Source organism: Strix aluco, chromosome 3, assembly GCF_031877795.1.
Source record: "Strix aluco isolate bStrAlu1 chromosome 3, bStrAlu1.hap1, whole genome shotgun sequence".
NCBI lineage: Eukaryota > Metazoa > Chordata > Aves > Strigiformes > Strigidae > Strix > Strix aluco.
In genome coordinates this window covers 22278894-22304530 of record NC_133933.1, presented here as the reverse complement: position 1 = coordinate 22304530, position 25637 = coordinate 22278894, and the positions used below count along the sequence as shown (strand labels likewise).

At 42.0% G+C, this 25637-nt stretch overlaps 1 protein-coding gene across 1 annotated transcript in view; it reads left to right on the top strand.

Moving 5' to 3' along the window:
* Positions 1-25637, top strand: part of ALK (ALK receptor tyrosine kinase) — a 320348-nt gene that overhangs the window by 275429 nt on the left and 19282 nt on the right. Inside the window, exons 12-21 of the mRNA XM_074817734.1 lie at positions 7782-7944; positions 12390-12540; positions 14826-14957; positions 15873-16017; positions 16868-17050; positions 18534-18632; positions 19563-19715; positions 20930-21028; positions 22642-22828; positions 25026-25116. Coding sequence (XP_074673835.1) covers positions 7782-7944; positions 12390-12540; positions 14826-14957; positions 15873-16017; positions 16868-17050; positions 18534-18632; positions 19563-19715; positions 20930-21028; positions 22642-22828; positions 25026-25116 — 1403 coding nt within the window. The remainder of the gene's footprint in view (positions 1-7781; positions 7945-12389; positions 12541-14825; positions 14958-15872; positions 16018-16867; positions 17051-18533; positions 18633-19562; positions 19716-20929; positions 21029-22641; positions 22829-25025; positions 25117-25637) is intronic.

Sequence of the window (25637 nt, the reverse complement as noted above, 5' to 3'; positions counted from 1 at the left end):
AATGAGACCCCGAATTACTACAACTAATGTGGTGGTGTTGCTTTCTCAGCTTTCTTGATCATGACCGGGACCAACACAGAAAAATTCCTGTAGGTTTCAAGTCACACAGTTGCTTGCCATTAAGGTGGCCATTAGACAGATGATCACAGAGCAATGCAAATGCTTTCCTTTTCAATTAATTAATGACATGTTATTTGCTGAAGTGCCAGCTTCTTGCTGAAAGGTTGCAGGTGAAACTTGATTCTAGAAGAAGCCTGCAAAAAAAGTTGTAAGAAAGCCTGCATATACCAGAAGATTGAAGCAGCTTTAGTGGAACTGGGATTTTTGATTGAAATGGTTGAGTCTGTACCAAAGGCTGTGTGCTGTTTATTTTGATGTAAACCAAGCTTACTTTGGCTTTGTTTTTAAATTTATTAGGTATTAGTTTAAGTAAAACTGAAAGCTGCTCAAACCATAGCATCTCTCTACAGAGAGTTTAACTACCAATTAAAAAGCCAATTTATATCAAACCAATGCAATTTCCTTTTATAGACAAGGCTAGAATATGGGAAATTCAGGCATATAAAGATACAGTGAGCAATAATGAGGAACTCTAGGTAAACAAATTACTCTCATGGAAACCAGAGGAGACAAAACAGGATTCTCAGTAGGCAAAAGGAGATAACAAGACACAGAGCAATCAAGCTTTAATTAAAGATTTCTGGTGCTTCTGAATAGGCTGTAAATACCATGAGGATAGCCTCTCTTTTGATGTTTCAGCTTCTCATATGTCCCACTGACAACTTACTCATGTCAGGGCACACAGTACAAAAATGGTGTGTTGTGAAATGTACAAAAAGATTAACCTTTCTTCCCCTCAAATCTTGCATTGTTTTGTCCCATCTGATCTGCATATCCACCAGTCATTGTGTAACCGTGGTTTCTTGCATGGAAACTGTCATCAAATCATTTTCTCATCCAGACTGGATTACTGTTTTCCTTCAGCTCCAGTCTCTTCCCCACAACACTTAGTGGTTGCACAGATTTTGTCTTCTGCATCAGGGAGAGTCCTCTTACGAGTACTTACATGGCTGTTTCTCGGAAGAACTCTGAGTCATATTAGTTAATCAGATGAAGGAGCTGAAAGGAACAGCGGAACGAGTATTAAGTAAAAGAAAATTACATTTGGTTGCTCTTTGTGTGCAATTATACTAACTGAACTGTTGGCATAATGCAATAAAGGTATCTGCACAATTGTATTTTTGTATTAAGCATCAGTTAACACAGTGAATAACAGTTCAGTGCCCTTCCCCCAACAAAAGTAGCATCCTGAATAGTGATAGAAAATGTTCAGAGATAGATGGTGGGGTCTCAGATTATGTAGGCATGAATTTCTTTATTGCAGTGTTTACACTTGCTTTCTCTGTAGGATTGAAAATAGCAAAGGTGCAGTACTGAAAATCAACATACAAACAGATCCCAACATAACAAAGTCGAATAGGCATAACTGCTCTCCAGAGTTAATCATACAATTGAAATAAACAGGTCAATTCACACATTTTAGACCTAAATTTTAAAGCTGCCCACTCTTAAGAACAGAAGTTTAAATTGTACAGAAACTGCTATAAATCTCAGGAAAGGTTTTGAAATAATTTTGCCACTTCCACCCACCTTGGTCTTTCTTATTTAACGTGCATTTCTACTATTCTTTGTAATTGTGGACAAACAAATTCCAACAAGTTAGTAGCATGTCTCACTTAACACCCTTATGGAAGACTCCTGCTATCTCTTTAAGTGAAACATAAAAGGGAAAAAAATTCGTTTTCTTCATGCTGCTTTGTTAGTTTCTGGCTCAGAAGGTAGCAAGAAACAAGCTGTTCTCATTGCTGTTCAAAGTCAGCAATGCCCTTGCCCTGCTATACTGACCACAGATAATTTCCTGCAAGGATGCCCTGATAGTGTTCCTTTTGTATGGACACTTAAGAAAAATCTAAAGCATGAATCAAGCTTTGAGTATTTTTTTGAAATGATACTCAGGATCAATCTGGGGTACATTTCTCATCACTGCAGGTACTGCTCTTGTTGAACTGAAAAACATGTCCAAGTCTTCCATTACCACCCTCATTTAGAAAATGAAGACAGAGGTAGAAATAGCTGCTCCATAAATAGTTGAAAAGCCAGCCTCCTCTTAGTCTAGCTGTACCTGTGTAAGTTGGTCTGGTATTGCTGGCAAGGGTCACAAATTTCTATGATCATTTTATATCCCATTAATATAATTATGTAGACGCATTTAACAGTCAGGGACTGTGATTGTGAGCACAACCTAGTTCTGCCATTTACCGTCATCTTTCAAACCCCCTCCCCACCCCATTAATCTCTGGCACGTTTAACCCTGGAAAAGATAATAATCTCAAATCACTGCTCACAGGGCACTGTTAAACAGCAGAACCCAAAGCAAAATGGAAAGGTTTTTCCTTCCTTACATCACTGAACGTGTTTCTTATATACAGTTGTAGTATATTTTGCCTACAGACTTGCAGCACAGACCAACTCTGGAATTAATGCATAACTGAGATTGCTTATGTACCAAGTAAAAGGTATATCCCTCCCCACATACCATGCTGCCAGTGGCAGCCAAATGATAGTGAAGATTAAGATGGGCAGTTTCCTGTGATTTCCCATATTGACCAAATATTGTAAGGGAGCCTGTGAATGTTTTTATAAATAGAGAAAGCAAGCGTTCTGCTTGTTCCTGGTATCAAGTTTGGTGACATCTGCCTTAGAGGAAGAAGTAAAATGAGCTCCCTGAGGGACAACTAACAGAAGTTAGCCTGCGGGCCTCTGGCCTCTCAAAGTTTAGCCACTGAGGTTCTTGTGCTCCTGAAGCAATAGACCTTATTATAGTCCTTATTAATGGTATTTTTACTCTACTGGATGTAGGAATAACCTCTTGGCCTGAATAGAGGTTGTGGCAGCGAGTTCTACAAACTGCCTACACATTGTTTTAAAGCACTGATGCATTTCACTAGTGCATTACTCAAGGATCCAAAAGAAGCCAAGTACCATAGTGCTTGGTTGGTAATTTTCTCAAATCACAGCAAAGTTTTGGTTTGGAACAAGTTGAACCTCCGTTCAAACCAGCTGAATTTAACAAATGACAGTTAATACATTTAGGCCCTTGAGGTATAGCTAAAATGCCTACGTCTGGTTTGTGATATGGAGTTTATGTGCTGTATGTGCCAGTGAAATTGCTTTCTATGTTAGAGTACAAATGTGCTTTAGGCTCTGCTCCACTGTTTTCTCTTCATTGTGGCTGGCTGTTATTTGCAGCAGAGCCTGCAGCAGTGCTGCCTTGGGCTGCAAGTAGTATCAGAGCTTCAAATGAATTTGTCATTTTAAGTCATGTGGGGTATTGTTCTTTTTGTTTTCCAAGAGCAGGACATCACTCCCCTTTGCTGTGGCTGAAATCCAATGCCTTGATTGCTGTGCATTTTATGTATCTAGCCAAGCTGTGTGAAAACTAGAATTTTTGCTGTGCAAAAGAAAATAAGCATGAGTGACTTGGTGTGTAAATATATCAGCAAACGTAATTTGGAAAGAAAAGTTGGGAAGAAGGAATTTTTAAAATCTGTTATAATAGAGCCAAAATGGCATTTTTTGCAGAATGTTGTTGCTGGGACCTTGGCAATCTGTTGGGGAGATTGCCAGGGAGCTTGAAAGGACAGGTGTGTGGGTGAACAGGCAGAAGACCAAATGTTTCCTCTGCCACGTTTCTTGTGAAAATGGGGATTCCATCAAATGAACTGATATATACATTATTCACTGAAATGTAGTATCCCGATTGCGAATCTGTGTAATCTTCACTCCTTTTCTTTTTCCCCTGCCTCAAACAGGAATTTCCAGATTTTAAACACAGTCAGCATCTTGCAACTGCCAGTGACAGAATAATTAGGGACCCTACATTTAACTACCTGTTAGTTTTCATCATGGAATTGCTCATGTCTTTCTGGAAACCAGGCGTCTGAACCTTGTGTGAAGTTGGGCAACATTTCAAAATCTGCTAGTTTTGGGGAAGATTTAGACTGGAGAGTCCTGCTTTTTTTCCCATTGTGCTGGCCATGTTAGCCTGTCGCACGCTGCAGAAGGAAGGAGAGGTGCGCTGTGCAGTATGCAGCAGACCACAGTTGTGCACTGATGGAAAAAATCTATGCTTCTCACCTAGCTGCTAAAGGACCTTCGATTCGGTGCTGCTGCTTTAGTCTTTGGAGATCAAAATAATGCTTCAGATTGAATTACTGTAAACTGCTGTGGCATGCAGCAACCTGTAGAAATGCTCTCTCTGAGCTCATGAGACATGCTGCAGTCATTTCTAGAATCAGGAGAAAATCAATACTTTACAGGGAGTGAATGGTTATTCTTACTTAAAAAAAGAATGGTGGGTTATCTAAGAGGGGCAGTACTCTTTTGTTACTGAGTCAGTGGTTTAAGATCTTGGGCTAGATTGAGGGTTGGCTTTGTGAAATATTTAAGAGAGCAGAGGGAGGGAAGTAGGAGGGTTTTAGTCTGTATCCAGAATTGTAGCTAAGACCCATCTGTCCTAATTACGTTGAAATGAGGGGCGACTTCTTCCCATGCCATATTCTGTCCCATTTAATTCAGTGACAAAGCTGTTACATGTTTGCAAGTCAATGCAGCGGTGACAAATGAGGAGATGGCGCAACACCTGGCTGTGTTTTACTGAAACCCTTGCTGATTCAAATCAGATGCTGTCTCCCCATGGACTTCACTTGTTCCAGACCTGCAACGACACTTGTGTGTCCTGCAATGTTTTGGGCAAAGGCCACTACCCAGTTCTGCTACTTCTGAAATGTGTTTTCTCCCATTCCTGTCTACCATCTACCTGAACAGAGCAAGTAAATATGTCTGCTAGCACTGACTGCAGCAGCTGCAGAACCTGGGAGGCTTTACATACAGTCTTGTATATACCACAGTATCGATTACAACAGGACCGCTTCTGAAATCTAAGATAGTACCTCCTGTGCTGAGACATCTCCAGGTTCCTTACATCGTACTCCCTGGCATAACACATCTGTGGGTTTTCATTCCTCTCACTCTCATGCTCTTAAAAGACAGATTTTAGCTAAGAGCTAGATGCACATTCACTAATCTTAAATCACCAGCATTGTTTGCTCATACCCTGACGCTGTCTCTGCACTGGAAGTGAGCCCCCTCTAGTCTGTCCAAGAGGCAGAAAATACAGAAGTTGTTCTGGTTGCTTCAGTTCAAAGTCTGAAGGCATAACGTTTGCAGCAGGAGGATGTTTTTCTTCTGTTCCACCAGGGCATTGGGCTTTTAAGGAAACAGAGGGCCATTAAAAAGCATTTTGGAGTAAGACATAGTTCATTGATCCCCTGTTGCTGGAACCTGGTGGGAGTCGAGAGCTGCCAGTTTCAGGTCCAGCTGTGCTGTGTGTTACATGTGTGATAGTCTAGAGGTAATTTTGCCAAGGCCGGGTAAGCAAATGCCTAAGGAACAAGAATTATTTAAAGGGAATAAATCAGAAATGTAAAGCTTAACCGTAGCAGCAGTATGCACATGCTGTGGTCTGTCCTACGTTTTATCACTTTCAGTTTTCCATTTTGATTCTCTTCTGTTTGGGGCTTATTGTCCCCTTGAAGGTCACCTGCTTCTACCTTTGGGAACATGTTTGATGTTTCACCAGAGACATCCAAACGGCTTCTTATTGTTCCAAACGAAGACACTTACCTGCCTGCTTTACTAAACATATGTTTCAGTGCAGGTGGCTTAGCCCTCTGGGATATTGCAATGTTAAATCACTGTGATAGCTGACACAATGAGTCTCTCATCTTCCATTTTGTGTGAGATTTTGCTTTGGTTTTGGGGTGGGTTTTTTGCAAGAATAAACGTAAGTCACTTCTGGTGCAAGACTGTCGATATCAGAGCTACTGAAGCATTTTGCTTTAGGAACTTTTAGATCTTGCTTTCTTAGGTGCTTTTCCCTTCTTACCTGTTGTTCTTGGGTTTTTGGGAGTGCTGAGGAGGAGAGGGGAATTCTTCCATTTGCTATCTACTAATTTTAAGGCTTTATACCACCACCCATTGCAGAAGGATTGGAGAAATAAGTAAAATATGTATATAAGTATCCATACAAAACAAGTAACAGCAGCAAAAAGAGGACCCTTACAGGGGAGTTTTGAGGAGGGGTGGCGTAGATTTTGCAGTGAGAAGATTATTCTCTCAGCAGTACTTAGATTGGGAAGCTTTCTTAAAGTAGTAGTTTTGCATTGCTTCTTGGAATAGCCAAGACTGTATTACAAAGGTTTTCTAGAAATACCGTCCACTTTATTTCTTAAAGTCCTGCCAAATTATTTGATCCCTTTCATGCACTGAGCTTTTTTATAAGAAGGAATTTAGCTCAACTTCAGTATTAGTTTGTGAAAAGGTAATTCAGACCTCGTGCCTGGCTAAACTAACATGTTTTCTTGTATTTCTAGTGGGTGAACCCCCCTCCCATAACAGTAGTAGTGCTAGAACTGCTCGCCTCTCATCCAGACACATGCAGATGATCATTTCTAGACCAGATGTGCTTAGACAATAGCTTTGAATTCTAAGAAGCAGATCAAGCTCTATCTTGAGCTAATTAGTATCATTGCTGAAAGAGTCTGCATGCGTTGTATTGCATTAGTGGAAGCTGAGGGGAAAAATGGTGCCCTTTGAGAAAGCCATAAGGAGGGCTGGCTGGCCCAACATCATTTGTAGAAATAATGTTCTTTAGATATATTTCAAGTCTTTTGTCTTTAATGGCAGTAGAGTTAACTAATGGAGTTTATTAGATTGTGTATATTAGCTTGTTAATAAGTATGAATGATAAATCATTGCACCAGAAAAGTTTGGTCCACTTCCTTACCATCTAGATCTTAGTTTTGATTACACATAAAATATTTCCTAATATACTAGCAAATACATTAGGGTGAGTTTTACAAGAGCATTGTGGTCTTGCAACTGCACTGGCCCTAATAATGATTCCTTAAGGAAAATAACGGCATTTTCAGCACCATGTATTCAAATTTAAAAAATCAGATTTTTGAGGCACAAGTTAGCAAAGCTTTGTTCTAGAACTCTATTTGTACAGGGATAGTACTTCCAGTTGATGAAAATGGCTGTAATAGGGGTGCATTGATTTACACCCACAGATCTGGCCTAGAACACGAAGAGCTGAATGCTTGTTTTACAGGCCTCAGTTAGGTGTTTTGCCTTCTGAAGCTTGATTTGAATCTCTTGTGAGCAAATAATTATTCAAAATACAATTAGTTTGTTGTTATGTTTTAATCACTGAGATATTGTTGTATTTACAGTTTTTTATCTAATTAACAGCTACTTTCCCATATAAAATAAATTCAATAATCAAACGTCTGTAGAAACTGAAAGGGCTAAAATGCACCAGTCTTGAAGTTATGACCGTGCACTTTTACACCCCAAAGAGCAGAGCCCAAAAACTGGGTGGTCTGTGTTGCATTTTACTCTGTGATCTTTGCCTTTTGAGCCTTAGAAAAAGCTATGTTTATAGCTGTGATAGCTTTCAGGAGATGTAGATGAAAAGCTGTCAAGTACTGAGATACACAGCACTATGAGTCTTTTAAAAGAATTCTGTGAGTATTTGTTCTGGCTAAAACCTCAGGGGCCAGGTTCTTCTCTTGGTCCAACAGAGAATGAATAAAGAGCAGAACAGCTATGTGGTCTTTGGATGTTCAGATCATGCTTTGTATATGTCCTCATTTCAGATCACTGGTTGTTCACAACATGTGGTGCCAGTGGACCCTATGGCCCCACACAGAGCCAGTGCAATGATGCCTACAGGAACTCCAACCTCAGCGTGATCGTCGGAGCTGAAGGGATTCTCCAAGGCATTCAGATCTGGAGAGTACCAGCAACCAACACATACAGGTAAGAGAACCATCTCTAATTGTCATGATATATCTTTGCATTTGAAATTTCTCCAAGCTGCAGATACATGCTATGCATATATGAAGTATTATATTCAGAAGTTCGGCCAGTTCTACATGGGTTTTACTTCTCCCTGATCCTGTGATTTCCAATCCTTCCAGTCTCAGATTTCTTGTCAGGGAGATAGAACTTTTTGGAAAGAGAGAAGAGAGGGAAACAACCATCTGAGGCAGACATATCTTTAGTCTAAATGGTTACAGGTTGGGAGAGCTCTATAAGTAACCGGAAATCAAGTGTTTTGACCTTCCCAGCCAAGAGGCATGCATATCCCATATGCCATTCATCAGAATGAGTTTTTCTCACTCTCCACCTGGTATAGGAGGCACAATTTTATGTCAGCATTTCTTATGGGACAGCTTGCATCAAGCTGTGCTCAGCATCTTGACTGTTTAGAATCTAGGCATGGTAAGTTGAGCCTGTAAGCCTAGCTCACCGCTGTAGAATTGATTTTGGAAGCCAGCCACCTAAATTTTAGGCTCTGTGATACTGAGGGTTCTAACGCTTAAATCCCTCTGTGGAGTTATTTTCAAATGGAGATGATCACATATGGTTCAATGCCACTTCATCAGATTTTACCAATCATTTTTTCTTTTTGCTCTTGCTAGGGAAAAAAGTACAAGCAAAGTTTAGTTCACTGTATCTGAATGGTAACATCAAGCCAATACATGCATCAGTTTGCAAGCAGAACTGGCTGTTTGAATCAATGTCTGTCTAGTGGTGTTTTTTTATGCAACATTCCCTATTGAAACCAATGATGATGTTAAGGATTTCAAAGCAGAACATTCCACTGAAGGCTTTGAACAAATTTCAGTTAAAACTTACTGTTACCTTCTTTTTTTTTATTATTTTTATTGAAAAAGAATATTAATATTGAGGATAGATGTCAGTCTCTAACAGAAATCTACTGCAAAACAGTTTTGAGAAACTGGCTAGACTAGGCTAGGCGCAAGTTCTGCCTGAGTGCCTATTACCACAGGGATTGATGGTAATGAAAAAAACATTAATGATATTTTACTCAGCTATCAAAAATGAGTTGCCTGAGGTGAATAGAATTTTTCAGGACTGGCATTCAGTAAATATGGTTATGAAGTATAGCCCAAAAGACAAGAGGCAATAAACTTACAACATTGTCATTTCTTTAATATCACAGCCCAAGAAGAGCCAGAATTCCAGTGCAACTCTAGGCTGATTTTTGCTAGACAATACAAACCACAGGTCCTGCAGGGAGGACCTGTCTATTTAAGTCCTACAAATGACCTAACAGACTTTTAGGTTCTGTATAGATAATAGATGGCTAATGTCATTGGTAACCTATATATAAATGGATGACATTCTCTTCTGCACCTCTTAAGGCTATAGTAGAGAATTCACAGCCTGGGGAAAGGAGGAGGCAATTGTGGGCTTAAATTAACTTGACATCTTCCTGATTCTGGGCTGCTGAAGGGGCAGCAGAGTCCCCCAGTATAGCATAGCCCTAGGAAAATGTCAAGTTGTAATATCAATTCTAGGTCTTCCCAGAGTCTGGACACACTGCCTGTATTTAGCTCCCCCCTGCAGGCCTGCTGTGATGTGGATCCTGTAAGTTCGCCTGATAGCCATCTCCAATATACCTGACCCAGAGATAAAATCCTCCAGCTGGCTGTTGGGCTCTTAAGAAAGCTGTTGTTACGCTGTATCAGTGTGTTTTACACTGTGTAATGTGAAGCAGTGATTTACATTACTGATAATTGCATAGGGATATAGATTGTGTGAACACAAGGCAGAATATGTGTTATTAAAATGCAAAGACAGAAAGCTCAACTTTGCACAGAACTCTGCTCGCACAAGCTAACCACACTCAGAAAACCCCATCATCTGTGAAGGTCTGGGTAGGCTGCCACACTCTGTAGGCAGTTTCATTTGAAGACCGAGTCCTACATGCTCCAGTGCTGATACAGACGAAATCATCTGGTTTGCTTCCACAGGACTGCATGTTGTCTAACAATAAAGTTAGGCAATATAAAATAATATTTTTATTTTCATATTTCCTTCTAAGCATTCAGAAGGTCTTGTCATCCCATATCTAAGCCTATGATCAAGTATGAGAGAAGTGAATTGTAATAAATTACACGTTACATTATCTGAATTCTTTCCATTTTTAAAGCAAGAGTCTTTGGTCCGTTTTGCTGAGTGCCCCATTTGTTGTCACTTCCACTGTCCTCTCTTTTCTCTGGTCCCTTCTTGTAAGGTAACACAAGAACATGGCACAGTGGAATGCAAAAAGGTGTCCTTCTAGGTTGCCAGGCTAGGCCCTGCATTTTCTCATATTCTCAAAATTAGTTCTGGTGTTTCCCATGACCTGTCTACCTAGAGGTGGATTTTTTTTCTCCAGCCCTGGTTTGCACAGCCGGTGCAGTCTGCTCATCCTGATCCTTCCTGAAGATGCAGTTTTCTTTTTCAGTTCCTACAAATATCATAGTAAAAGAAAAGGAGGAAGACAGTGGAAGGTGTTCCGTGTTCTGTTTATATCTACTCGGGGTGGTCTGAATCTTTCTTCAGGGCCAGTACAGTTGAATGGATTCCTCCTGTAAAAGAAAATTGTGCCTACGGAAATGGATCCTGCTAAAACTTGAAGTCAAAATAACCCGTCTGTTTAAATAGTGACACCCCTTTTGAATAGGGAATGACTGTCACCTAAATCTAGTGGGTTTTTTCTGTAGCCTTTGAATGAGACCAAAATGGGTTCTCCTGAACTTCCTGACATCATTCTTTGTATGCAAAATCTGTTCATACAGAGAAAAAATATGGCCCCTAATTTCAGCTGATTAGCCCTGCCAGCTTGCTGTGCCTGATAGTGCACCTCATTAGCCATTACAAAATTCTACAGCAAATCAACTCAGTCTTCAGATTCGTGCAGCATCTGTTCAGGGTAGCCCAGTGCTGTGTCCATCACTTTCTCTGCTGGCTCGAGTGCAGCCTTACTGAGGAATGATTGCTTTGGTTATCAGCAGTGGCGTGAAGGTAATCATGTCACATTGCAAGGATCTGATGTGCTTTATGAGGCACTTGGTGCTCCATAGCGGCCTCGATAGCAGAACTGCTCCATGCTGGCTGCCTCAGAGCAGTATCACAAGGCGAGTTCCTCATGCTAATTGTTAAGGCAAGTTGCTGGCTGAAAGTGAGCTGGCTGCCCAACCTGTTCAGGGTGCTCACGGATGATGGGCACTGCTGGTTTGTACTGCTTGTAGCCTGTTTGCCTGCAGAATTGTGCTGGTCAAAGACCAGCTAGGTGCTAGAGGACAGGAGGAGTTAAAGCAGAGCACCTATACTGTAATTGGTGGGAAGCTGAGAGGAAGTTTTGTGTTCTCAGCCCTGCAGTCACATGCTCCAGGTTGAATTTTGCTCTCATGGAAATAGCTGCAAAGCTACTAATGTCAGCAGAGAATCATCTGCTTATTTCAGATCTAAATTCAGCTTGCTATACCACCACTCACTTGCTCAGAAAGTTGAGTAACTCTTGTCTTTTGTTGCAGCAGAGATGTGTGTTTTATCACGATTTTTATAAAGTGCTTCGAAACCCTTTCATCAAAGCTGCTTTAAGTATGTAAATTGTTTATGTACTTAGAAAGGGAGGGGAAGGAGCTGAGCAATCCAGTGGTACAGACAAATCTTTGGGTACATCAACAACAGTAAGGACCTCTGAATCTCGACTGCTTGAAATAAAAGTCTCAGAGCCTTAATTGAGACTGCAGCAGCCTGTGTATGCAACCTAGCCACTCCTGGCTGGAGACAGTGGGATGTTCATGGTGACTGTGTGTTTAGCCAGGGGCCTCTGCCTTCCTTGTTTACCGCAGGTAGTGTCATGTCCATCTACTCTTCTATATTCCTCTGGTCCTGGGAATAGGAGAGCTGTTTCCCATCTGGTCCATGCTACCAGGACCAGTTACGCTGTCTGCTTTCTCAGATCTCCCCCTGCCAATCTCCTGCTTAATGTTCCCTTTAGCTGTATGTGCTGTACTTACCAGTTTTCCTGCTTCTGTTCTTTCTCTTTGTGGCTGCAAACCTCTCAAGCATATGCCCTCTGGGAAACAAGATGTGTTTCATGTATTAAAGTTTGAAGCTACACGGACTTGCTCACTGTCTTCAGCAAGAGTTTGCCCAAGAATCAATGTGAAAGAAGTTGTTTTGCAGCTACCCAAGTTCATAGGTCCACGTGGAGCAGAGAACATCAGTCTTCAAGCTTTGGGTTTAGATTTATTTAGAGTGTCAGGTATTCAGGGCATGGCCCTGTGACACTGTGTACAGTTCAGGCATGCAAAACACTCGGTGCCCAGAAGTGGTTTGTACTGCCTTCCACCTGTCTGGGACAACTCAGATGCCAGGCTCTTGTTTTCTTTTTCCTGCAGCATCTCAGGCTATGGAGCTGCTGGTGGGAAAGGAGGGAAGAACACCATGGTGCGGTCCCACGGCGTGTCTGTGCTGGGAATTTTTGACCTCCAGAAGGATGATACTTTGTATATCTTGGTGGGACAGCAAGGAGAAGATGCTTGTCCTAGTGTAAGTGATTATCCTTTCTGTTTTGCATTAATCCCTTCTACAAATACATGGAGTTCTGTCTGTTCACAGAGAAACCCGTTGTTCTTGAGGGGGTTTGGGTTATATGGTTCAAGGAATAGCAACAGTTTTACTGGAAGGGCATGAGTATGAAAAGATGAAGTACCATGTCACTGTGCTCACTTCCTCTTCAACATTCAGGCCCTGTTGATAATACACTACAGGTTCCTGACTGATCAGCATATCTCAGAGCATCTGTGTGGATTTTCAGAGAGAAGAGACAACGCTGCCTTCCCTTCCCTCTGGAGATCAGTCTTCAAGGTTGACTTCAGAGGGCTTTGTCTTTGCTCCACTGTTGAGCCCAGCCCTGCCATTATAGTACTCTGCAACTCTGGAGCCATCCACCTCGCAGAGCCTGTTTGGTTATTGTCTGTATAGCAATGGGAGAAACAAATTAATCACTGCTGGGTCAGTCCTGATTTTTGTGTTACTAACCAATCGTTGCTGCAAATGCCTTGACAGAAAGGTGCAACTTTCTCCATTTGCAGGCACAACAATCTATTAATGGTTTAGTGTTCTTTGGAGAATGAGGGAATAGGAGATTCTTATGGAGGAAACTGAGCATTATTCGATGAAATTTTACCTACAGGTTTGAGCCGGACATTTAAATGCTGTGCATTTCTCAACTGTTAATGGCTGCCATCCAAGAGATGAAAGCTTAGCAGTCTGTTACAGCAGAGAAAGGTTGAAGGTTGTAGACAAGAAAGAGGGGTTCTCAAGGCTGAGTGCTGAAGTAAATAATGTTAAAACTGGAATTATACATATCTACAAACAAAGCGTTAATATGAAGCTTCTTTGAAATGAGAAATGCTCTAACTCAAACTTCCATCTAACGTCTATAACTAGGACATTCCAGCTGAGTGTAATATATGGGCTCATTAAATTGCAGGCCACTGTAATCTTAGTGAGAATTTATTGAGTGCTAATGTAATTCTTTCATTGAGGCAAAGAGATTGCATTGACTTGTAGAAGGGACTTTTACTAGATTGGATTGTAATCAGTTATGTCTTTGCCATGAAGGATTTTTTTTTTTTTAATTCAATTGTAATCTAGTGGTTCCTTTGGGTCATTGACTTTGTCATTTTATTAATCATCCCCACCCAACTCCGAATCAATTAAGGAGAAGACTAGGGAAAGGAGGATTGTTTAGTTCCATAGGCAAGTCTGCACACACAAAATGGATGCCATTCATTCTCTGGCACAACCTAGGACACATTTTGTAGTCAACAGAATAATTTGTAACTTGAGGCTGCTTTGCAGCTTGCAACTTACAAATAGTCACAGCAGAGTCCTGCTTGTCATGCACTTGTCATGCACTCTAGTATAAAATCTAAGCGACAGTTATCTCTCTTAGGTCATAGTCCATAATTATTTATAAATGATGGTTTAATGTGTTTGAAAACAGTTAGTGGATTCATGATTTTCCTAACACAGAAGTTTCATTACATTTGGTGCTAATTGGTGGAGGGGAAAAAATGCCAAGTAGGAAATACGGAGACTTTTTAGTGAGATATTTTCTTTAACATTAGGTCAACATTGCAATCAAAGGTGGGACTGCAGCTCTTTCGGAGGGCTTTGAACTAACTACAGTAAAATTGCTGCTACAGCATAAGCGTCAGATCAACACAAAACTTGCTTGGAAGTCTAGATAAGTATTAGGTGGCTAGTCCATGCTGAGCTCACTGCTACTGTCCATGCTGTGACTGCCTAGGTTAAAGCCGGCTCTGGTACATCTACGTGAGCCACCAATACACCTTAGTTCTGGATAGATGCACATTGGCTGCCTGGCCCCAACCAGTGGGGTACAGGAAGAGTAAAGAAACTTGGGTTCTCTCTATGTCTCTGCCGTTTGGCTGTTGTGTGACATGGGGCAAGTCACATCATCACTGAGTTACACCCTTCCCCCACTGGTGAAATACAGATAGTTAATGCTGGGATGTATTTGCAGTAAATTCTGCTACATCTTGTATGTTAGAAGTTTATGGAGCTGTTTTACATGCTAATAAATATCAGCACTGAGTTTTCTTCAAAATAATTCAACTAAAATGGCAACAAATTCTTCTGACAAAGGTTGAAGCAAAAAGTGAGATTCTTCCAGAAGAGCATTCACTTGCTTCTGCTTAGGACAATTTATTGGTCTGGGAGGGCAAAGGGTCCAATGAGGCCGTTGTGTGTACAAGGACATGGAGATTTCTTACCAGAATTCAGACCTGGTCTTCTGTTTGCAGACTAATGATGTTATACAGAAAGTCTGCATTGGAGAGAACAACGTGATTGAAGAAGAGATACGTGCAAACAGAAGTGTCAATGAATGGGCAGGAGGAGGTGGAGGCGGGGGAGGCGCAACTTACATATTTAAGGTATGGAAACATAGTCCCTGTGCACCTTCAGCATGAACACATCCTGCCACTGCCTCTAGTATCGCAGCCTGAAATATCTGAGAACCCTTTACACACCTCTGGGGAAGGGTCCACAAAGTGAGCTCTGGGAATGCTTCATTTCCAGTTGATAGCTGTAGTGAGCTGAGTTGGCCCTTCACACTTCTCAGAACTGCTACGCAGTATGGCCACACTTGGTTCAGTGGCTTGGAGTTTTCTTTGCAAATTTAGTAGTCTGAGCTGGATTTTTTTCAATGCAAGCTGAGATGCTGAAGCATAATTCTACAGCAAAGGGCAAAATCCACAGGACTTTATTCAAATCTATCATCGTAGAACAGTAGACTTCAGCTACACATTTGGCCTATATGGTGCATGACAAGAAAAGCTGAGATAGCCTGTGTGTTTTCTGTTGGCAACCCTCTAGCTAGGGACTGCTGATCTTTTCTGTACTCATTCCAAGCACCGGTTTCAGGCATTAACAATATGTTTAGATCACCAAGCTTCTACATAACTCTGCATAACTCTGCATGCTCAGTTTCCAGTGTAGCAGTCCTTTACCAGTGGAGACACAATATCGGACTATATAGAGCAGTCCCTTAGCTGCTTCATTTGATGAAAGTCATGACACGGTAACGTTACAAGCTTTCCAAGAGCCATCAGCACTGTAGGGACAATTCATAGAGCTGCTGATACCACTGTTCTCCATTGCATAACTTGGTAGGACTAGTGCTATTCATTAATCTTTTGGATGTGGGTGTATAAATAATGCAGTGGTAATTTGTAGTGCTGAGCAGTCCTAGATGCCTACTTGGTGCAACATGCAGTAACTAGCATGTGTTTGAACTTCCATCTGCCTGTCTCAGTTTGAACACTGCCTTTATTTCTGAATTTATTAAGATGGAGAATGGAGAACCAGTCCCCTTGATAATTGCAGCAGGAGGTGGTGGCAGGGCCTACAGAGCCAAAACAGACACATTTCATCCAGAAAGGCTGGAGAACGATTCCTCTATTCCAGGGTTGAATGGAAATTCAGGAGCTGCAGGTAAGGAAAGTTTATTCTTTTTAAGAAAACCTTTGTGAATATGTGGTACTCCCAGATTCCTCCTCACAAGGAGGTGAGGCAAAACTCATGAAAACACAGCTCAGGGGGAACCTGGCATATGGCATGTACCCACAGTGCAGGATACTTGGCCTAAATGAGGTATTGGAGATGGTACAGCCATAGCAATGACAACATTCTCCCAAAATAATGTAGGACCTCCCATAAGCAAAGTTGTTTGATTTTTTATGTGGGAGTTTGCAGTGCCAGTGTGGCCGTCCTGCTCCCTGCACTGTTTTGTGCTGTGTAGACATACTCAGTTTCCCTGGCTTATGCAGAAAGAGCAAAATTGCACCCTGGCTAGAAGTCTCTATGAAGAGACCTTGGACTGAACAACCAGCAGAACTGAAAGTGAGTCACTGGTGAGTATGTTGTATTTAGAGCGGGACTGGGACATGTTTTCACATACCTTTCACTAAATTCTTTTTGTTCCACTTCAGAACCGACATGGGGTTTTTTCAGAAGTATATTTTGCAAAGAGAAGAGGAAGGCTCTCTAAGTCAGAAGCAAGTGGTTGGGGTGTAGGCAGGGATATCTTTTTACATTTTCGATAGAAAATACTTGTCCTTGTATGGTAGGTGAAAAGAGGTGCAGATGATTAACATGGTCAAAAGCCCTACAGAGAGGCCACTGTAGCACTGTGTAGCAAGCACAGCCCCTCTTCTAACCAAGGCATGAGATTCTTATTTTCAGCTGAGGTGCTTCACAGGAGTGCTTGTTCTGCAGATATCTGCAAGTGTTTTTTACACAAAGATAACCCCTACCTGTGCCATTTGTCTTCTCTTAACTGCAGGTGGTGGAGGTGGCTGGAATGATAACACTTCCTTCCTGTGGTCAGGAAAATCCTTGCTGGAAGGTGCTACTGGAGGAACATCCTGCCCCCAGGCCATGAAGAAGTGGGGGTGGGAGACAAGAGGGGGTTTCGGAGGGGGTGGAGGGGGGTGCTCCTCAGGTGGAGGAGGCGGAGGATATATAGGTAAAGTGGCTTCGTGTTCAAGGTGTCCCTTCCCCTCCTTTAGTGCTAATGATCAGCAAAATGCTGATAGATAATTCTCCTATAGCTAGCTTATTTGACTGTTATGTACTAGTATGTCTGTGTGTTGCCTTTTTAGCACTAGATGAACGTATGGCATTTAGTCTTTGAGCAAATAGCCAGATGTCAGTCCTTCAGCTGCAATTCTGGCTTTGCACTCTGCAAAATGTGCCATCAAGATCCTGCTGTGAATCTTGAGCCTTCCATTTTGGGGTTATAGTGCTGAAGAAGGAGGAGCCACAGGCTATGTGCTCCCATTGCCAGCACCTGTGTTTTGAGGGTTTTGGTCCTGGAGACTGGCAGCCAGGCTTTATGCCAGGGGAAAGATGCAGCTTATTCTACCCTGCCCTGCTGTGGGTGGGCCTTGGTCCTGCACAGGTGGTCTCTGGGGGCAGAGGCTCAGGCTGCCAGCCAGGACCCCTCTTAATATAACGATGGTGGTGTTGACTTCAGTCAACAAGGAGCTAATTTCATGGGCTGCGAGTCTCAGGACAGCTGTCAGATGGCATTATGTTGATTATAACTGGTGTGGGCCAGATTCAAGATCTCTACTAACCCATAATCTCCTGGGCCACATAGTTTCTTCAGCCATCTGCACTGTGGTGGACTTTTTAACCCCTAGTTCTCCACAGCTTAGATCAAGTGTATTACAGACTAGAAATCCTGAGAGGAAGTATTGAGTTTAAATGATTAAGTGCATGTTTTGTACCAATGTTACTGTGTAATGCTTCTTTTTCCAACAGAATGCCTTACATGACATAATTTTAATTTCACTGAAGATGGTTAAAGAGGAAAAGCTATTTTTGGGTGGGGTGGGCGAGTCTTTGCATGCTTGTAGTACAAAATATATGGCCCATACTGTACTTCTGATATGCTCTATACTCATACTTTGCTCCTGATATGTGCTGTATGCCCAAGCACAAATGAGCAACTCATAAATTCCTTCAGTCCCCACTCCTGGTGGACCACCCTGCTTTCGGGGTACAAAGGAGAGGAAGGATATCAGATTATTCATTCCCTCCGCTGACACAGTACATGCCTTGATCTGCAAGGGCACTGAACGTAGCCCTTGAGTACTGGTGTTTTCCAGTCTCTTGGCTACATTAATTTTAAGGACTTATATGTTTCACAGCATCCAAATGGTTAAAAATTAAGTTTGTGCCTTAGTTCGCAACAGTCTGCTTAGAACAGAGCTTAGAAATTGATTGTCACAAGCTGCTATTAAATTGAAGTTCTAGAGATAAAAGACCAGCAGTTCACGCCACAACTTGCTAAGTGTTTTGTATATGTTAAATACTTTGATTTATTCTCTTTTCTCATTTGGATGCCTCCCTAAATATGCTGAAGTCATGCATGTTGCAATGCTTATCTGTATTTTAGTGCCAATGAGCCTCAGTCTGTTAAGGTAACCTCTGGTTTGATGTAGGTGGCAATGCTGCAGTGGACAATGACCCAGAGATGGATGGGGAGGATGGTGTGTCCTTTATTAATCCAGTTGGTACTTTATACACTCCAGCACTTAAAGGTATTCCCATTGGTCAGAAGTCTTCTAGTGGGTGTCTTTCATGTTAAGAATAGTTTTCATCCATAGGACACTTTACAACCCTTTGGGTACAGCTTACATAACATAGTCCAGTGGAGAATAAACAGAAGTAGCAGGAAGAAAGCAGGTGGAGAGAACATCAAGGCTATTAGAAAACACTTCCCAGCAGTAGTCTACTAGCCTGTAGATTCTGTGGTAACAGAGCCTCATAGTTCCAATACTTTAGGAAAGGAACACACAAAACACCTGACTACTCACTAACAAACATGTTCCTCAGAGCATCCCTCAACAAAGTATCCAGGTTGGACCAGGGAGTTTCTAGAGAAAACAGTGCAGTGCTGCCCAGCTGTGCATGGGAGTGATAAATACTTCCCCTCCAGCCTGTGTCTGCCCAGAAGTCAGTGTCTTGAATATGTTTGTGATGTGCTCGGAAAATACAAAAATATTTATTTGCTCAAAAAAAAATGTTTGCTTTAGAACAGCAGAAGTATTTTCAAATACAGATGCACTCTGGCCTCATAGATTCAGCCAGAAAGTTCTGAAAAAATTGCAGTGTTTGATCTCAGAGGGAGCAAAGGCCAGGAAAGAAAAGGGTGAGCCCCATGGAATGCTGAAAGGGCAGGTTTCCCTCAGCCTCAGCAGCAGCCTCCTTGCTAACTTGGTAGGACTATCTGCTCAAAGAGAGCCAGTGCACCTCAACTGCAGTGGGGCTAATTTAGCTGAATGTTATTTTCTACATGAGAAAAGGACAGGAGCTCTGGAAGGTGGGGAGAAATTAGTTTCTTAGATGGGGCCCACCCTGCCACATCTGGCAACCATGACCACCATGTCCCATGTTTCTGTCAGTGCCCAAGGGAATGATATGAATGATCTTTACAGTAATTAACTCAGCTTTTTTCATCCACTCCCTAGTGACAGAGGGGCACGGAGAGGTGGATATTAGGCTGCATCTTAACTGCAGTCACTGTGAGATGGACGAGTGCCGTGTTGATCTTGAGACTCAAAAAGTCATTTGCTTTTGTGAACCAGGCACAGAGTTGGCAGAGGATGGTGTGTCTTGCATAGGTAAGTAGGTATATGGGGTAGGCTGCTAACATGTGAAACAGAAAATGCATGATCTGTAGTTTGGACTTTTAAGACATCCTGAAAGTTTTATGTAGTTTTTCTTAAACTGTCTTCTGTTGAAAATTACTTTCTTTCTTGCTAGTATATGATGCAGAGTTATTTTGCTAGGATATAGACACATCAGTGCTGAGGAATGGTGCACAGAGCAGCATTGCTGGTTTGCTTTACAGTATCTGTTTGCCATACTGGGCAACACTGAGGAGAGTCAAATGTTGTGCCTGGTTGCGCTGATGCTCACATTCGGCTCTGAAATCATGAAAGTTTGCTCACTGAAGGAATTTTCCAGCTAAGCTTAAATTCCAGGTCAGTCCTCTTAATCAAAAAAGTGTACAAGGTGAAGGAGAATATAATTCCTGTGGATTTGGATTTATAAGGTGCAGGTGCAGAATCTCTAAGAAATTCTGCATGAGAGACCCCTGAGGAAAGCTAAAGACAGTGCCTGTACTTGCCTTACTTGAAAGACCAAGCGCTCAGAGCTCCATTTCTAGGTTTCCTTCATATTCTTGCCCGGCAGTCAGAGCAACTGACTCCAGGGTTTCTGGATCCTGCTCTCAGCTTTGTCACTGGCATGGGAAAAGTGTTCTGTGTTTTTACCATTCCCATCTGTAAAATGGCTTAAAAGCATGGTCATTTTGCTAGGGTGAAGTAAACCTTAAGAGATGGTCATTGAAGGCCTTGTGGTCCCAAGTGAGGATGCAGCTATGGAGTACTTTGTACTACACTTAGTGTTACCAGGTTTTTCTGCCTGGATTAGATGCATTTAGAAGATGATATATTGCAGTCCTCCTTCTGCTTTTGCTGTGATTGGCATTGATAGCAGCACTTTAACCCTGGCAATGTAATGTTCTTTCCACCTCCCCAACCTCCTGCCCCTGGTTTTTATGGTCTTGTTTTCATACCCAGGGAATGCACATGTTAATTCGTTGGTAGCAAACCATCTGTTTTAATGGCTTGATACTAATTGAGGAAAGTGAAACAATGAGGTATTAGAGGTCATAGATCCTGAGAACTGATCATGCCAGAGGTTGCTCCTACACGATAGGAGCAGCAGATGAGTAAATGGAAGGAAGAGCAGAAAAATCTGTCTGCAAAAAAGTGGCTGCTGGGAGATTATTTCAAACATGTAACTCCTTCTTCTCCTGCCTCTGTTACAGCTGAGCCAGTGGTTCATCTTCCTCTCTCCTTGGTCTTGTCTGTGGTGACTTCAGCATTGGTGGCTGCTTTAATTTTGGCTTTTTCAGGAATCATGATAGGTGAGTGTTTCTCTGCAAATGATATTTCATATAAGGGCTGGATCTGAGCCAGGGATAATTGGGCCCTGGATTCAGGTTTTTAGCTACTGCTGTATTTAATGACACCTTCCCACACACACGCCTTAACTTCAGATTTCAGTGGTTGTTTCTAACCACAATGACCAATTTGAGGAGGTTTCAGTTACTGACTGCATCTCGAAAGAGACATTATTGCTTGTGTTGTAGTGTAAAGCTGCCAGAACACAGCTGCCACTGGTTTTGTGAAAGCTGTTGCTGCTTAATGCCTAAAAGCAAGCTTCTTTATTTGTGTGCCTACATACAGATTTAGCCTCTTAATGTATGACATTTAAGCTTGAAATTCTCACTTAGGTTCCCCTTTTACAAACTGTTACTTAGTAGGATGTGGGCATTCTTGACATCTTTATTTTAAATTCTAAAAGGTATTTTTCACCCTTTCATTTTCTTATTTTAAACAATTGCTCACCTGCATTCAATTGCAAGCAGAATAGATTTGAATCAATGAAAAACAGCCAGGGATTCAAATTACAGCTCTGCCACCTTTCTTTGTCCACACTGTATATAGTCTGGGGGAGGGGGGGGATGTACCCAGAGCAGCAAATGGCAACTATTAAATTAGATTTGTGCAGCTGTTTCAGTTTTAAGAATTTCAGGAGTTATCAGTTGCACACACATGGCCCTACACATATGATTTCTGGCCTGACAGTACCCCTTTAAAATTACTAATTACTTCTCAGGGAGTGGAAGAGTAATCCTCTTTCCATCCAACTAGCCTATCATTGCCATCTCAGGAAAGAGCAGCGGTTTAAAAAATCAAAGCAAAAGCAATGAGGAGGAAAATGGAGGACAGGAAGGGTTTGTGGATAGGTCATTACATCCGTCTGCCTTTGTGAGTGCATGTTTACCCCTTAAATTCTTCCCCTGAGCAACATCTGCTGGAGAAGATGCAATAGCTATTACCATCACAGTCTTTGGGCTCAATCCAGCTTCCCACAGAAATCAATAGTAAAGGTAATAGTGATTTAACCTGCTCAGGATTGGCATCTTGCTTTGCAAAAAAGACTGCAGTATCAATTACTATTTCAAGGAATATTCACAGGATGTCTTCTTTCAAGGTGCGATTTCTAATGACATTTCAGAAGTATCAGTGAAGTGATTCAAGGAATATAACAGTACCATAAACCGATTTCAAATTTAGTCCAGCTCTGTTGTTTAGAAACAGTTTTGCAAAATGAGCTAGTTTAATGTACAATGTGTTATTCTGAGGTAACAGTTTAATCTATCCATTTTGAACAATGTGATGCAATAATTCATCTCAGATTTTAGTCACTTCTGCGTGATTTAGCAAAGTTGGTCATACCCTGACTCCCTCAAGTTTGGAACTGGACTCATACTTGGAAGGTCCAATTAAACTAAATAGAACAAAACAAAACCCTCAGAACTGTGAAATCAAAGGTCTCTGCAAGTGAAATTCATTTTACTTCTTCCAAAAAGTTCATGAGCAAGCCTGTTTCTTCATAAAATGTGTAAGACAGGCTGCTGTCCTGTTCCGAAGTCAGTCTGTGTCTCTGGTTGACTGTGCTCTCCATATTTAGTATATCGTCGGAAGCACCAGGAGCTACAAGCCATGCAGATGGAGTTACAGAGCCCAGAATATAAACTGAGCAAGCTGCGTACTTCCACTATCATGACAGACTACAATCCCAACTACTGCTTTGCAGGAAAGACCACATCCATTAGTGACCTCAAAGAGGTGCCTCGAAAAAACATCTCCCTCATCCGGTAAATTCATCTTTGCCTTCCCCATGCTTCACACCACCATACACTCAACGTATGCTGGCTCTCTTACTCTCATGTCTTTGTGCAGGCACATACAAATTCTCATTCCCCTTTTCATAAGAAAGATGTAAAGCTGCAGTAGTTATGCTTGTGTGGAGAGGACTAGACTTTGGCAGTCTCCTTAACCTTTTACAGGTGCAGTGTTAATCTTCTGGGATTATGAGAGGAACTGAAGAGTCATCACCAGTAATTCAGACACATCTCTTGCAGCCTGTGAAATGATTGGCCCATTTCCAGTGTTAACTGATGAAATGCTGGGGAGGCTGAGGCTCGTAGGAAGCTCCTTTGAAGTCTTTGATAGGATCTTTGGTAAACACGATGACAACCTTAAGTACAATAGCAGGAAAAGCAATGGGTTTGAGACTGTCAGACAGCATTAAAAAGACAAGAGTATAAAGCCAGCAGGACAGTCGTGTCTAGATCAGAATTTCTAGAAAGTTTGAAGGAGTCTCCTAAGAAAAACTTGAAAATTCAGAGTTCTTTCCCACCTTGCTCTACTGCAGGATACTTGTGAATGTGACATTACCCTGATACCACGCAGTTTTACACAAAACGTCAAGAAATGGAAGCAGGAGAGCTTGGAAGACTAGGGAGCTTATGGTGCTAAGAAAGATGATACTCAGAGCAGTCTCTGCAGTCTGCAAAGTTTTGCTGTCTCTTATCTCATTCCCCCTTACCTGCACATCTTGCTGGACTTCATCTGGAAGTTTCCAGTGTACCCTGCGCTGCTGCTGCCTTTGTCACTTGGTCTCTGAAAGGATTTTTGAAGTGTGGCAAGTTGCAGAGAGCAGAGGATACAACTGGGAATTGGTAAGGGCAGGGAAGGTGAACTTTTGGGGAGGAGGGTGAGTTATGAGCTGTAGAGATCTGTTTTATACCCTTAGTTTGTAATAAGTTGGTCAGGCTTAGCCAAGAATAGTGTCTCAGGATGATACCTACAAAATGTTATTAAAAGAAATGGTTGAGTCACAGGCAATGCAAGTCGTCACTGTGGTTTCACTGCCTAGGCTGATCTTTATCCTGGCAAAACTACAAATGGAGCTTATGCAACAAGAGAGCAGATTGCCCTTAGCAGCACCTGTTTGAACAGACAGGAGGGCAACAGCCCATGCAAAACCAGTCTGTGATAGACCAGAGAACAGATTCAATGCGGCGCTCAGGCCAGACCTGGGTCTACCAGGAAAGTGCATGTTGTAGAAGAGAGCCTTATTGAAAGCCTTTTACCCAGACAGAGATGGAGGAATGTCTCTTAGAGGCTCAAACTACTGCCCAATGTGCAGCCCATGCAGGGTTAAGAGGGACTCAGGATCTGGGATGCAGCCTCATTCTCTGCCAGAGTTTGCTATGTCGTTGTGACATGCCACCTCTGTGGTATAGCTGTTGTTGTACCAGTTGACTTGATGTTAAGCAAGTGAAGACTGAATAGATAGATACGCAAAATCTGTATCATGAGGACATAGGACAGAATCTGTTGTGTGATTACTTTAATTCCTTTCTCTTTTTCTTGTGCCCTTATTCAAAATAAAATTGTAAATTTCATAATATGATCAGTGCCAGAAACAGTTCTTATCATGAATTCCTAGAGCCAAGTGCTTCACAAAGTGCTATCATCACCATTTACTGGCTAAGGTACTTACCCAGAATCACAAAATAAATCAGAGAAAGATATTTGGTTTAGAATTCAGGTCCTTTGAGAACCATTGTGCTTCCTAGTTTCTTAGTCAATGTTTTCTTTAATGGTGATGCATAAACATCATGGGAACTGTTAACATGTTTAGGGTGTGGGAACACCAAGATAGCATTACTGACCTGCTTTGGAGTGCCCACCACTCGAGCACTGACACCAAAGTCATAGAAGAGTGCTACCCATTACACACTGCCGTGCCAGCTGATTTCACTGGGGACTATTCACTTTTGAGGATTGCTTTCCCTACCAGTTAAATACATTGTAGGTCCAGGAAGGATCATGTCGAGGTCTGGTCCCCTGCCTAGTGTGAGGAGTGGTATCGTCAGTGTCTATATCCACTTCTCCCTGTTTCACTACCATGAAAATTGTGAGCCCATTCTGCAAGCTGTGACCACAGTGTTATAATGTGTGTTCTCTGTAGTAAAACCTTCTTGTCTTCTCTGGTCTGTCCAGGGGTTTGGGCCACGGAGCCTTTGGTGAGGTATATGAAGGTCAGGTGGCAGGGATCCCCAGCGACCCCACTCCCTTGCAGGTGGCTGTGAAAGTAAGTGACAGTGTATGAGTTATCATGATGGTTTCATGCACCTTTCACCCAAGAGTCCCAATGCATTATAAAAATGAAGATGAGTTAAGCATTACTATAGTACTGAAGGATGTGACTAGAAAGGTTGCTGCTCTGTTGCAACACTTTATCATAGTGATGGTACAGCTTGTAGCATATGGGCTTGTGAGGCTATTAAAAGAGTAAGTAGTAGATAGGCAAAGTAAGTAATAAGTAGTAAATAGGCAAAGATTTCCCTTACAGCTGCAGTAGACTGCAGGTATGAGAAATAAATCCATCCTCTGTCCATCCTCCACTTGCTACACCTGATGTGGTAATCTGTCCAAAGCCTTTGAGTCAGAGGGCAAAAGTCTTCACAGGGCCAAGAGCAGCTGGCACATACACCAAAGAGCCTGCAGGTAGAAGATGGCTGGTTTTCCAGGGATCTCACCACTCCCTTACAGGATGGATATGCACTGGATGTGAAGCTAAATCCTGAGAGACCCTGGTAGGGTTCTCCAGGC